The sequence below is a fragment of the Paroedura picta genome, chromosome 9 (genome assembly GCF_049243985.1).
Source record: "Paroedura picta isolate Pp20150507F chromosome 9, Ppicta_v3.0, whole genome shotgun sequence".
NCBI classification, from domain to species: domain Eukaryota; kingdom Metazoa; phylum Chordata; class Lepidosauria; order Squamata; family Gekkonidae; genus Paroedura; species Paroedura picta.
Genome location: NC_135377.1, coordinates 56,000,493 through 56,016,065, shown reverse-complemented (window position 1 = coordinate 56,016,065; position 15,573 = coordinate 56,000,493). Strand labels below are relative to the sequence as shown.

General features: G+C 42.6%; 1 protein-coding gene across 4 annotated transcripts in view; it reads left to right on the top strand.

The window, feature by feature from the left end:
- Nucleotides 1-6,967: 6,967 nt before the first annotated feature.
- NETO1 (neuropilin and tolloid like 1) overlaps nucleotides 6,968-15,573 on the top strand; it is a 177,318-nt gene continuing 168,712 nt past the window's right edge. The window contains exon 1 of one of the 4 annotated variants that reach the window (XM_077352893.1): nucleotides 6,968-7,040. In XM_077352893.1, the coding sequence (XP_077209008.1) occupies nucleotides 7,001-7,040 (40 nt within the window). In that variant the 5' untranslated portion in view covers nucleotides 6,968-7,000. The remainder of the gene's footprint in view (nucleotides 7,041-15,573) is intronic. The other 3 variants (XM_077352892.1, XM_077352888.1, XM_077352890.1) reach the window with 3 other exon arrangements.

Genomic DNA, 15,573 nt, shown 5'->3' with positions numbered 1-15,573 from the left:
ATGATGTGCAGCATCTTCCTGTTCAATTTTGGCCCAGTCAAAGTGAAACAAGGATGAGCTGGAAGCTGTATTGGTTATCAAACGCTTGCCCACCCAATAAGGTGAACTTTTAAAGAAATGAAACAATAGAGGGATGCAATTTCTCACAGAGGGCAGATTGCATTAGCCCATGACTCACTTAACCCCTGCTTCATATAAAGGCAGGAGAATGTGTGAATACATCACATTTCCATCACAGCTGAAGCAGAACATCTCGGAGCATCACAGACAAAATGAACAAAGCACATTGGAAATGACTTTTTGAATGATTTTGTGCATAAGAAACACCATGAAAATATACAAACCTCTTTAGTGGAACTGAGGCAGACATTGTTGATAATAAGAGCTGGAGTACTGATGTGACTAAAGATAAGGACATTTGTTGAAAATATGAATCTTTAATCCTAGTTTGAGATAATGTTCCTCTGCAGAATCATGTTGGGGGGTCTCTATTTACATGGGCATTTTATGTTCGCATTTCTAGCTCAAAGGCAGTATTTCTCTACTTTTCCCACAAGTTGCTGTCTTTTTTGTGTGCAAAAACTGACTGGTACAAATTTAATGCTGCATAAAGCATCATAAATTCAGTTGCTACATGTACATTACTTAGAGATGTTTACACAATCAGCCAAATGGCTATAGAGACACTGTGGTTATCGCTGCTTCCATAGCTATTAATAGGCATAGTGCCATTGAGAATTAATTGCATATTAAATGCAATTGTTCTAAGGAGCGGTTGGAATTTTATGCTAATAAGGAGCTTGATTATTGTCAGTTGTCACAGTGTGAGCGATGCCTCTTCTGTTCAGGGAACCAAGGCTGAGTTTAGACTTGACAGAAAACATGTCAAAGACAGCTTAACACCTCTCTCTGATTATCTATCCCATGGTCAAGTTTGCATTGTGAATTCTATAGGTGATTTTTTTTCCTATTCACCAACCTTAAGAAGCATAAGGACAATAAATAATGCATTTGAGAATGGGAGTGCAGAGATGCACAAAGCAACAGCTCTTATCTTGTTACTGACAACCTTCACATTGTTCCACATCACTAAGTTGTGGGTGATAAAGGTTGCTCGGAATCTGATGGGTACTCAGGTAAGAGCTACTATAAAAATATTTTCATTGTGTGGAGAGTTAAGCTATGGGGGGGGGGGTGCACATTTATGGTGAAAATACCAGCTCTTGCTCATTCACCAGATGACTGTAGAAATACTTTCCAAAATAGCTAAAGTGTCATGTGATGGAAAAATATATAGGTGTAAACGCCTTTAATATGTCTTCATATAGTAGAACTCATTGCAGCAATCTTCTGTTTCCTGTTTGCTCTCCTTTTTCCTACAGGACTGAGAACAGAGTCTAAGAGCAGCTGTAGGATTTGATGGTTATGAAAAAATAGCACAAGGACAACATTCATTCATTTATAGTCATATGTTATCAATTCTTTCTTGATGTTTCCCAGTGTGCTTTGCTCTCAATCTAAGTGGGTGGTGATAGTAGCATAGCAAATACAACCTAAATTACTCTCCTAGCAGAAATGGAGACTGAGAATGGTGGGGAAAGTTGTACTTATTGTCTGGATGTTCTCTATAAAGTAGATTATTTCATTGCAAAGAACACATAGTAAACAAATAAGTGAGAGAAGAGCTGATTTTTTGCACCCTGCTTTTCAGTACCCAAAGGAGTCCCAAAATAGCTTACACACAACTTTCCCTCCCTCTCCCCACAACAGACATGAGGCTGAAATAATTCTGAAAGGACTGTGACTGGCCAAAGGACACCCAGCTGGCTGCATGTGGAGAAGGGGGAAATCAAACCCAACTTTCCAGATTAGGGGCTGCCATTCCACCAAGGGGATTCCAAATTTCTAGGATGCCTAAAACTTAAGGTTGTTGTCTAAATGCAGTTGAAACTGTGCATAGTCATATTTTAAAACATTGCAGCTATTCTTTGTTTATAGCAATGCAAAAATCTGGCCGAATTTTCTTGCAGTCACTATTTTCAGCACTACTTTTTTCCTGGCTGGAAGACCTAAAAATGTGCTTACGTTTATACGTCAACATTATAGAAGTTTCCAGACATCTGTCATGCAAATGTTATTGGAGAATCAAACTGAAAACAGCAGCATAAGACAACAGCAGAATGCGTTTAGAAAGGCATAACCCCACTTACAGCGACTACATTTTGCGAATGCAGAAATTAGAGCCAAAGTTGGTTAAGTGACAGGGGAGCTGAACAAGCAGGCAACCTTTTCTGCAGCCTGATGGATAATTTGTGTTGTCATATTGTCCCTCTCTTTGTCTTGTTCATCTACCAAATATTATGGTTGGGCATAAAGCCTCAAATACAGCTTTGTCCATTGCAGTGATGTCTGTAGAGCAATTGTCCAAGTAAAGTGATATTTTGTCGGCTAGCAGCAAAGGAAAAAAAGCAAACAGCAGATACTGTGCTTGGCAGCCAGGAGCACCCTCCCCCCTCCCTGATTGTACCTGGCAAATAGGCTTGGAATTTGCAGCTGCAGAGATTTCTGCCTTGCTTAAAGTTTCCCACTAAAGCCTATTGTATTCACAGAGCTTACCTTTGAATGGGCCAAGCCCTATACTAAATTGCCATCATAAGGAAATCAGCTGCGTTTTCAGACAGTGTTTGAGATGCAGCAGTGTTCCTGGTGAGTGTTTCTAATCTGTTTTGAGTGCAGTTTTCATCCTAGTCCAGGTCAAGTAGACCAGGGTCTTTTTTCTATTCTATTTTAATTGAGGTGTTCAGCATCAGAGATTCCATTTCAATCGAAGGAAGTGGACTGTAGAATTCTCTGCTATCTTCTAGTCCCCAACTAATTCTTATAACTGCCCATTGTGCTGAAGCAGCAGACAATGAAGAGAAAGAGGTTTTGATTTTTTTAAAGGTAATGTCACATTGGTAACATTTCTACATCCGAAACATTGACTTGCAGGAGGGCCTTTTGGGCTGGTGACACAGTTGTTGGGAATAAGAAAGCCCACAGCTTTCTTACCTCCCCATGGAACGGTTGGCACAGCATGGGAGAGAGATCCTAATGTAGCAATCAATAGATGGCACTACAGCCCAGGGAGTCCATAGGCACCCTGGGGATGTGCACCATTCCCAACCAGGAGAGCAGATCCCCTTGCCTACCAAAGACCACCCTATGGGAAGCGACCTATGCAGGGGAGCCAACAGGCACCCACTTCATTTGGCTTCCCCCAGGCCACCTGGCAATGAACCCTTGGCTGCCCAGCAAAGTCAGCCACACTCATTTACATGCCATCTCTTATGGAGGCCCCGAACCCCAGGGAGTCCAATCACCCACCAGACTCAATCCCACAGCTGTGATGAAATATTAACCATGAAACATCAATCTCAGACACAGCCTCAAGCCTGTTTACAGATCACATAGGGTGGGAGGGAAGGAAGCTGCTCCATGGCATGCTGGATGAAGAGGCTGGGACCCACGTGCGTGGGTCCTGCCTGCCTGCTACTATGCTGTGCATGCAGTGAAAGTGCAGCACGCACCCTGTACGGGCCACTGGGGCGGTTATGTCCACCTCCAGCCTGCCTTCCGCCACGTCAGTCGACAGCTCTGCTAATTCTTTGCTGAACATTTATATTAAAAAATCAGGAAATGTTTGTATTAACCAGTGTTTAATCAACTATAAAGTAAAGCAGTAGATTTTTCTTCCAACTCCCAGGGGGAAATGGCTGTTTTGGAGGTGGACACTCCAATGACAACCCAAGGGCTTGCTTGGGAGGGAGGAATTCTGGGGCAGAGAGGTTGCAGGATGGGAAATGTTAGGACCTGGTGGATCCATTGGAATTGCAGGTCCTTTCCAGGCAACAGAGTGAGTTCCCAGGATAAAAGCCCTGGCTTTGCATCCCATAGATGTGCAGGGACGCCAGGCTCCAGGTGGGAAACAAAGAGAAATGCTGGGTGGCAGCAATTGCTAATAACAATAACCATCAAATAATTCATAAACTTTTCAGTTTCTTCCTTCAATGGAAATATTTAATTGATAGCAAAATTTGCTTAAAGAACTGAACACCTTTCAGTCAATATGTTCCTCAGTTCAGATGAATTTCAGAGTACATCAAAACCAGTCATATGTTACAATCAAACATGAAAACACTGGTTGGCAAAGAACTTACAGAGGGCAAACTATGTCAGCTTTTCTCAACTCTTTTACCATTGAGAAATCCCTAAAATATTATTCAGGCTTTGAGAAACCCCAGAAGGGGGATAATTCAAGCCCCAGCTGGAGGCTAGCATCCTCACCACTGGTCAGGGGTGACACCCTCCAGGTGGGACCTGGAGAACCCACAGAATGAAACTGCCACTCTAGATAACAGAGATCAGTTCCTCTGGAGGAAAGAGCTGCTTGGGATGGGGACAGAGGGCTCCCCTGTACAGAGAGAAATAAAGAAGACTACAGCATTCCTCCCTTTTCAAATTGCAAGCAATATTAACCACACAATCTCCTCTCTGGGTACCTGAGTTTCTCCCTCCTTGGATTACTCTGAAAAGCCATTGGCCAGAAGGTCCAAATTTAAAGGAAAATTTAAAGGAAAATTAAAGTCAGTTAACGTCAAAAAAGACTTACATCATCCTCCTGCAACAGCTTCTTCTGCCTGTGTTCTAGCTACATCTCTTTAAAGCAATGGCAATTTGCATAGCATGGTGTAGTGGTTAAGAGCAGTGGCTTCCAATGTGTGAGTTGAATTTGATTCCCTACTCCTACACATGCTGGGTGACCTTAGGCTAGTCACAGCCCTGTTAGAAACTGTTCTCACAGAGCAGCAGCCTCACCAACCTCACAGGCTGTCTGTTATGGGGAGAGGAAAGGAAGACTATTATAAGCCTCAGAGTGACTCCTTTGGGCAGTGAAAAATAGGGTATAAAAAACAACTATTCTTCTACTGGGAAGGGAAACAGTGTCTTTCCTATCCACATATCCTCATGGTGCTTCTGTGCCTTGTATACACTTTCCCCATCTTCCATGCCATTGGTCTCAGATTTGCTTTGTTGTGATGGTCTTGAAAAGACTGCAGCAATACTGAGGTGGAAAGGGAAAGTCTGTATCTTTCCAGACCCACCCACATGAACATTATTTTTTTGCTGCAATGGCCTGCAATGGCCCCCAAATCATTCCTCCCTTTTCAGATTGCAAATTGCAAACCTCACATGACTTCCTCACAAGTAAACATTTCCAGGGCAGAGGCTTTTCCTGGCTGTCTTACTTCCCACAGAGCTGGCAGGGGGCATTTCTGGGCCTCCCACAGCCCCCCCCCCCATGGTGCACAGTGGCTGCATCAGGAGGTGGCTCGCTCCCCCCCCCCCCATGTCCTTCAAGTTGAAAGAGACCAGGAGGATAGGGCAACATACTGGTAGCAGGGCAGCTCCTCTTCCGCCCAGCAAACATCTGACACTGTCAAGAAGGCAGTGGAGAGCAGGCCTCTTAATAGGTTTTCTTGGGTGAGGCCCATGACTTAACTATGAGTAAAGTTCTCTGGCTTTCTGCATGCAATTTGAACTGATTGGCCACCCCTGGCAGAGTATAATTTGACCTGATTGGCCCTCAGTGGCAGAGTACAATTTGAACTGATTAGCTCTTACTCATGAGCAAACATTCCCAGGCTAGAGGCTTTTCCTGGCTGCCCTGTGCCTCAGAGGAACAGCGGGGGGCTTTTTCTCTGTCTTCCACAGCCCCTCCTCCAGAGAGTATGCATGGACTGCACTAGGATGTGGCTTGCTTCCCCCCCCCCCATGTCCTCCAAACTAAAACAGGCTAGGAGGCCAGGGAAACATACTAGCAACAGGGGATGCTCTGAGGTCAACTTCTCTTACACCCAGCAAACTGATGAAACTGGCAGGAAGTTGGAGTCAGAGAACTGGATCTTTATTAGCTTTTCCCGGCTGAGAACTTCCTCCTGATTGGGGCTAAACTACCATGGCTGAGTAGGGTAAAGGCTTTTACTGGCTGTCTGCATTCAATTAGCCCTCATTGGCAGAGTGCAATTTAAACTTATTGTCCCTTACTCATGAGTAAACAGTCCCAGGATATAGGGATGGGGCTGTAGAACACTCTCCTCAACACACACTCACAGGAAGAGAGAACACAGAAGAAAAAAGCATTATTCCCTTCTCCAGTTCCAAACCTTACGAAGCACACAATCACCTCTACATGTAGGAAATACCTGAGTACTTCCTTTCTTGGATGACTCTGAGAAGTCATTGGCCAGGAGGTCCATATTTAAAGGAAAAGAATCCCATTATAGTCAAGCAAGTACAAAAAAAAAAAAACTTATACCATTCTCCTGCAACAGCTTCTTCTGCTTGTGCTCTAGCTAAATCTCTGTAAGGCAATGGCACTTTGTACAGCTTAATGCAGTGGCTAAAAGCAGCATCTTTAATGTGGTGAGCTGGATTTGATTCCCTGCTCCTCCACATGCTGGGCCAGCTGAGTGACCATAGGCTAGTCACAGTCCTGTTTATAACTGTTCTCCCAGAGCAGTTTCTCTCTGCCTCACATATCTCACAGGGTTTGTGTCATGGGGAGAGAAAGGGCTCTCTCCTGATTGGGGCTAACCAATAGGGGCAGGCCATTCCTGGCTGAAGATCATCTCCTAATGGGGGAATATTTCCAGTGGAACAATCAGGTAGAGAGTGAGTCCTCTGCATGTAATTTGAGCTGATTGGCCCTTGTTGGCAGTGTTCTGTCTCTATTGGTGGCACACCCATGGGACTCCAGGAACTCATTCCACCAGGTAGGGGCCAGGACAGAAAATGACTGAGGCCAGACATTACCCGAGTGTTAGCCAAGCATCATGTTATTTGAAGGGTGTAAGTAGAGAGGCAATCTCTCAGATACATAGAATCTGCGGACTGCAGATGGCCTAATGGGTAAGAACCACTTGATCTGGAATTCAACAGGGAGCTGTTGGAGCACTTGATGAATGTGTGCTTTCCAGGGACACACGGACAGCCTCACTGTGAGTAGATCAGGGATATTGCGAAGTCTGGTATCTGACAGGCCTTTTAACCAGCCTTAGCTCTTTGGTATGTCTTCTGTCTTATTTGGTAGTGCTTCTGTCCATGGCAACGCATTTCCTTTGGCCTTGTGTCCCTAGTTCCGTGGTAACCGTGCTCTGTATCCCATCGTTTACATGGTTAGGCCACTGGCAACTGGCAGTACAATTTATAAACACTGTAGCTGGAGACATATTCCCTGATACTTCATTAATATTTTAGAAGTCATGATAACTTTAAATGCAATTCAATTAATTTGTGCTTTCAGTATCAATGCAATATTTGCCTAAATAATGTTCCAGTAGTTCTTTGTATTACTAAAGGGGACGAATGTCAAATTCAATTGTTTTCTCTGTTATCCTAAGCTTCGGCTCAGCTTTTATACAGCATATAGTGCTGACAGTTCCAAAAGAAAATCTCCTGTTGGCAGATAAATATGATTTCACAGCAAGTTGGTCAGGTTGCTCCTATAATGACATGGTTACAGAGCTAGGCCAAGAAATTAATGGCAGTAGAAGGTGGAAAATTCAAAAGCATATGCATTAGGGTTGAGTGCGACTTTTAGAATGACTATTTTAGATGTTTGATTTCCTACCCACTCACATCTTATTCATCGCAATATGAATTCAAATGTGGATGCATCTTTCATTTATTTACAGGTAAGTGGAAAATATGCACGTAACCAGCCCTGACATTAAGTCGTATTTGTACATTTTGAGCAATTTAGCTTAAAATGACTGTAAAATGTGCTTCATTTAAAGACCAGGCTGCAGAATTTCAGGATTTGTCTTGGAGGAAAACTTTAATACCCTGTGGCAGTAGTTTAGAAGTACTCAGATGACTCTTATGGTGGAAAAATCTCCATGCACAACAAAACTACAGAAACAAATTAGTTTTTTAGAGCCAAATGCTTCATTCTCAGACTTAATTCCTTTGCCACATAGAAAGCTGACTAACAGTGTACAGCTGATTCAGTTAGGAATGTCAAGCTGGCTGTTGATTTGGTCTTATCCATCACTCCCCAATGTGCAGTTGAAAGCCTGCATTAGCCATCCAAATGTAGGGAAGTTTGGTTTTTCATTTTACCCAGTGGTAGAGGAAGACTTTATCTCACATCAGCTCCCATGTGTGAGACAGAATGCTCATCTTCATGGGATCATTGTCTTCCTTTCTTAGACAGAAACCCAGTTATGGAATAAGTGTATAACACAGTTGATTTCTGGTTCATAAAGACGTTAAAGGGTTGGTTTGTGTGATACCTCAGCAAGTGGGGATGTCAGGAGGTAGTTAGTGCAGTTGTATGGAAAATGGTGTGCAGAACTAGATGACATGGGATTCTTTGGGGCCAACTTCTTTTGATGCTGCCCTCCACATTAGCAAGCTCTTCTTTCCCTCTAGATGGCAAACATTGCATAGAACCCTGCTGGTGATTGATCTCAAACTGTTGGTGCATAAGGTAATGCTGAGGATCTGTAAATTCAAGTTTTACCAAGCAGACCATGGAACATCAAGAATCCTCAGCTTTGGCAAGTGAGGGTACTTAGAACATTTAAGAGAGCATAGGGTAATGGCCTGGGTTGCCCTTTTCAGCTTACAGGTGAGTTGCTGGTAACTCAGTTTCAGTTTTGGGAGGTTAAATGCTAGGTTTTAGCCAAAGAAAGGTTGCCAGCATATGAGTTTGGAACCCATTAATTCAGAACTGCCTCAGCCTCAACAGCTGCAAGGCTGGGTTACAATACAGCAGACTGGTGGATGGTGCTCAGGGTTTTTTAAAAGTGCTGGTGATGGGCCATTCCATTGACTTCTGGGCAATCAAGAAAGTAGCTGCCTCTGAAGCAGGGGAGCAATTGGGTCTTTATCCCCAGACTTGTATGTGAAGTGTCAAGGCCTGTGTGGAATGTTATGGGGCCAGTTCCTGCCTTTTTTCCCTACCTCTCTCCTGTTGATTCTACCTTGCATATGGATGAGAATGACGTAATGTGGATAAAGATATGGTTTTAACCAGGAGGATCTTCAGTGATTTAAATTGGATAAAAGAACTCTATACTGGAATGAGCTTGGTGAGATCAGATTTTTTGCAGAGGATAGTTTGGAGTTTTGCAGTTTGCAGATAGTTTTGCAGAGGATAGTTTGGAGCATGGATACCAGCTTGTATAGGTCAAGTCAAGCAGTTTTAAAGGTAGAATTTATATACCCCACAATTTCATCTGACACTATATACCACACCTGGGCAGGGAAAATGGTATACATTCCTTTCCCAAGGGATATAATGCTTATCTAGCAGATCTGCATCAGGACCCATAAGACGTTATTATTGGCAGGTAGGACAAAGGGCATTAAATTAGGCTAACACCCTTGTTTGACAGGAATTGGAGGGGCTGATCTGGATTGGGAGGAGTGATCAGAAAGCACTCTGAGACATCTGAAGTGGAAGATATGTCTGGAACAGCAGCTCATGGGATGTGTGGTCAGATGTGGCTGGGAAGGAGTAACTGAGTGGCACTGCTGAATGTGGTAGTGGTTGTGCGGCACATCATGCAAGGGACTAGGACTGGGTGCCTCTCTCCACATCATGTACAGTCGATGATGAACAAAGTGAGCAGAAGATCCTGGTGGTGACTGGAGTCAGAGTGGGTATGCCAAGAAATGCAGACATTAGCATCTTATTAGTTACATTAGTTACAGATCAGTAATTAATTAATCTTGTTAAACCCAAAATGTTGTCTTGTGTCTTCATTGAAGGGTTCCTAGGCAAACAAATAATTATTATATGGGGTATGATACATTTATAATCTTATAATATACTTTAAGATGGTGCTGGTGCTGGTAGTAGTAGTAGTAGTAGTAGTAGTAGTAGTATTACCTGCCCTTCCTTGAGTGGGAATGGTTACACTTCCTTTAGATGGTGGAATTCACAATTAAATAATCATGAAATGCCACCATTATTACATTATGAATATTTTGTTTCCTGTTGATATCACCAAAGAGATCTTTATTATGACCCTCCAATATACACTGAACAGTTGGATTACTAAACTCAGATTCTGTAGTGGTATAGTGGCTAAGAAAGGTGGTCTCTAATCTGAAAAGATGAGTCTGAGTCCCATTCTCATATGTGAAGCCTGCTAGGTGACCTTGGACCAGTCACATTTCTCTGTGACTACCTCACATGGTGCCAGTGGTGGAAAGGAGAAAGTGACTGTAAGCTGCTTGTTTAAGACTCCTTCAGATAGAGAAAAACAGGGTATTAAAAAACTGCTGCTCTTCTTCTCTAATCTGCATATTATATGTATTGCTAATTATGTATTGCTAATGTGTTGCTAATTATGCAAATGGACCATTACAGCCTGATCTCAGAAACAAATCATGGTCAACATAGGTTGGTGTTTGGATGGGAGGCCACTAAGGAATATCAGGGTTGCTATGTAGAGTAATGGCAAACCAGCCCTGAGTGTCTCTTGCCTTGAAAACCGCATGAGGTTGCCATAAGTCAACTACAACTTAATGACACTTTCCGCCACCCGTTATGCAAATAAAGCACATTAATTGATGTGTTATCTCTCCGTCATTTTGTATAGCAGTTTCTGCTCCCACAGTAAAGAGATGTGTGAGTTTCACTACAAGCACTTTATTGAAAGAGAAACCAAGCAGGAACATCCATGAATGCTAATTTAGATTGGTAAGATAAACCTCCCTTGGTTTAGCAAAGTAGGATTGACCGAAGCCTGGCAAACTTAGCAGGCAGCTGTCTGGAGAATGCACACGACAGGAGAACACAGTTGGTAAATTGCACAGTTCAGAGTTCAATAAACTCTAATTTAATCCATGCACTGGGTCTGGTGTCTTCAATTTAGGGCATGGGAGGGTTACTTTCCTTCCTCCGCATTTAGGGAAGCTATTAGAACTTTTCAAACATGAAAATACAACCTATACTATCAAAAAGAGAATGAGTTTTTTGGGTTAGCATTTGTGGCTCCAGAGAGATAAGTTTACAGAATGCTACTGTTATTCCGACTCAGGCATTTCATTTAAGCATCCTTTTAAGACGGCTTTGTTTAAAGTAGCTGTAAAAATGTGTTTAAGAGGTAATTACTCACTCATTGTAATTGGAAACATGAAGCTATCGGGCATCTTTATGCCAAATGCAATAGTTTCCAGTAATCAAATCACTAAAGATATACTTGCCTGCTATGATGGAGTGAGATGGTTTGTTGCTTAAACCATTTCTTGCTAAAAGGCAGTTGGTTACCACATTTTGTTGTTGCAGTACAAACAGCAATAGTTGCAGTTGCTGATGAAGGGCTGGCCATCAATTGTGTGCAATCCTTATGGAGATGTGATCAGTGATACGGAATCTGTAGATGAATTCGGAATGGGTATTCCATTCACCATTTCACAAAGGGAAATTTCACACTGAGGTGTCTATAACCACCCTCAAAAGTCCTTGTTGGATAAGGTCTATCTGCCTCAGCTTTAGGTTAATTGCTGTTATTTTTCACTTCCTTATATATGGAACCTACCTGATGAAATGGGGACTTTCAGCCTCTGTTAAATGTAGACTTTTCGTTAGCTGATTACCAAAATGATTAATATATATTCATGAATTCTTCTGTGAAATGGTACTCTCTAGCATTATAATCCATTAATTCTTTCCCCCCCATTTGTACAGTGAAAAATAAATTTGTTCTGAAGAGCTTGGAATACATAGTTTTTTAATTTTCATTTGTCCACAATATATCTTTTGCACTGTTAAAGTCATTGAATGTGTTGCCAGTTCGCAGCATGGTTTTTAGTGCCTTTCCAAGACCTTAAGTACTTATTTGTTTGGAAAAGTGGATCCCCCTACTTCTCTTTTTAAACAGCTAAACCCAATGGCACACTGTAAATAATTTGAAATTCTAACCAGTTTCAAATACACTTTACCATACAACACGAAGGGCGATTATTGGGGGGAGGGAGGGATTATTGGGGGGAGTCCTAAATTTCTGTGAGCTCAGGAAAACTAGTTCGTGGATGTTTGGTTCCTGACCCATATTTATCTTTCCCAAGTGAAATAATCATACACTGTATTCATATTACTTGTGCCTGTTGTGGGGAGAAGCCCATTGGAGGTGGGGAGAGAACGACAACACAGATACAACATGCTGGGAGGGCTCAGGCCAAAATTTTTATTAATTATAGTTTCTTGGGTTTTGAGACATCATAGTCTAGGGTCAATGACTATCAACTGCTGGCATCAGTTTCCCAACCTGCCTGTTGGTGCAACTAAGGCCCGGGGATTGGTATTAAAGCTATTCCTAACCATCATCAACCTTCTAGCGGTATGGCCAACCCTAAGGTTGACTGTCCCAAACTCTACCCCCCAGTCCCTTAAGGGTACTCTCCTTTGGTCATACAGAGAGCATACCATGCACAACCTGCACTGAGTTTCCCCAACCAATGCCTCAACATCAGCAGCCAATTGTGAGAGTCAAGGACACATAGCATAATTATATGGGTGTGTGTTTCTTTGCTAAGGGAAAGGCAAAACACCCATGGCATCAGGACCAATCAAATCCCTGGATAAAATTCCTATGTGGCCTGTTGAATTGCTCATATCACTGGCAGCCTAGCAGGTATGGTTCCCACACTGTGGGCTGGTTGTTCAATCATGCTCATATCAGCTATTAATAAATAAATCTCAGCAGAGCCCATGGATTTTGTATGTGGCATCTTTATTTTAGGCATGGGGGCAATTCATTACTATTAGAGATGTAACTGTAAAACAACAGTTTATTCAAAGCAGCACTTTTCCAGTGAAATATTTTATGTCTCAGGACATTATTTTAACAGTTCCCAAAATGCTCATCTGCTGTTAAACTGCATGTTTTCAGATGGTTATTCTGCTTAGATTGTAAGCTTATACGTTGAAAAAATGTAGGATGTTTAGGTGCTCTATTATAAAGGAAAGGGACATGGCAGGACCATTGTGGGGAGAAGAAAGTGACATTGTAACAAATGATGAAAAGAGGGCTTAACTGTTCACTTCCTGCTTCTCCTCAGTCTTCTCTTATGAAGGGAAACATGCTCAATGTGGCAAAATCATTTCACGTGATGAGGGATGGGAGTTGTGGCCTAGGATCACTGTAGGGGTAGTCCATAATCACTTAGTTTCTTTAGATAGAACCAAATCCTCTGGGCCAGATGAACTGCATCCTAGGTTACTAAAATAATTTACATATGTAATTTCTGAGCCTCTGTCCATTATTTTTGAAAATTCTTGGAGAACAGGTAAAGAGCTAGAAAACTGGAGGCAGGCAAATGTTATTCCCATCTTCAAGAAGGGGAAAAAACAGGATCCAGATAACTACCAACTCATCAGCTTGACATCTATAACTGGCAAAATTTTAGAATAAATCATCAAACAGTCAGTCCCTGAGCAGTTAGAGTGGATGGCTATAATTTGCCATCTTTCTGAAACAATGAGAAGAGAACACGATGAGATGGAGCTTGGAGAAACCTCAATGGCAATTTGTCTGTAATAGCAACTTGATAGTGGTTCAACCAGGCAGCTAGTGGAGGGAGCTTGATGTACCCATTGTTTCTTCTATATTCGTGTAACTTGGTCTGAACGACTGTAATAAAGTTTGATTGATTGATCTTCTATATTTGTCAACATACATCCAATAGACCCATTATGCATGGGCCGGAATGCCCAAAATGGTGGCGACAGGGCTTTGGGGAAAATCCCCAATTATGCCCAATCTCGCTGCCATCCAAGGCCCAGCCCGACCCAGGCCCTTGGAAGACCTGCGTTAATGAAACACGGGTTCTTCTGGAATCCTGGGACTCCCAAGGGTGCAGGCAAGGGTTAGTTTGGGCTAAACCTGTGCATAAGCCTGGCTTCCCCCCCCCCCCAACCTACAGCCTCCATGCAGGGACGCCTCTCACCCCTGCCAGCTCAGTGGCTCCACGGAGCTGACAGGGACGACCCCCCCACCCCTACCATGGTGGGAGAGCAGCATGCTGCTCCCCACCATCATGCAGTGGGGGCCCCCTGCCCCCAATCCCCCCCAGCAGCCACCGCTTAGAAACGCTCCCGGTGCTTCCGGCCCTGTATTGCATGCGCGGGGCAATTGCACCGGCACAGCTGGTAGAGCTCCACTGCCATGCATACATGGGGGATGGTGGGGCAAAAGCAGTGTGGTACAGTGGCAGTGTGGCATAGCTGCCGCCATGCATAATGAGTCTATGCTGGTCAAAGACCCACAGTGTGTGGGTCAAAGAGGCCTATATAGGTGCCACAGGTCCCGCCTCACCCTCTGATGCCATGTGTACTGCATGCACATAGCATGTGCTGCGGATGGGCATCTGTCTTCTGCCAGCCCTCCGTGGTCATTAACAAGTGGCCAAGGTAAGTCTCAGCTATGTTCTGTTTTCTACCGTAGTACATTGATGTATTGCAAAAGAAAGACATCCCATTGTGTGATGGGTTGTCGAAAGTTTCTCTGGTGAAATATGGACCTGATTGTGTTTTAAACAATATATTCAGAAGTAATTAAGATTTGAGAGAGATTCTTCCTTGCTGTGCTACGTTCATTCTCTTGTAATGGGATTTTTAATCTGTTTCACTGCAAACTTCAATTCTCTTGGCATGTGAAGAAAGGGGGCTTGAGTTATTAATATAAAATGCCATTAGGATCTATAAACTATATTTTTCAAATTCTTTTCATGTCCAGCTAATAAAAGGCATTTAAATTTGCATGTATGCAGGTAGTGCTTAAAAGTTATTTTTATAGATAAGCCGATGTGAAAGTTGAAAAGGAATTCTGTTAGCACGGACAAGAGCTAGTGACATGCTTAAGGTAGAATGAAAAACTGAATTCCCTTTAATGAAGCATTTCTATGTTCAGAGTAATAACTGTATTTGGATTTATATGAGTGACTATCATATATCTGTCATATTCCACAGTTCAGGTTCAGTGGCAAAAATGTTCTTCCATTTCATGTAACACAGAAATAGTGTAATCAGTGAAATGTTCCTCATTTATTTTAGAGGTTGCTATCATTGCAATTCTAAGCAGCATTAAAACTCATCTAAGTCTGTTGACCTCAGTTCACTTATAGAAGGATATAATTTTCTCTAGGATTACAGTGGAAGCATCACAAGGGTCTATATGTGTTTGTTTGTTTTTAAAGGGCATAGGAATTTATATGCTAGATTAATAATAAGTAGCTTCAATGGTGTGTAGAAGATAATGAGGAATCAGTGAAGATAGTCGGGTGAACTTTGATGTAGTTTGATCCCCAAGGGCGAGCATATCGTTCGGAAGGAGTGCAGGTTTTATAATCTTATGAGAGCAGTCTTTAAATGGTTTAGGAGCTCTTAAGGGGCTATCAAGATCACAGGTCAATCTCTGAACCATCACAGCCAAATGGCTTCTACTGTTCAGCAGAAATTTAATAGTTTACCTTCACAGAAGTGACTAATCAGCAATGTAACATTGTTTAACCTTG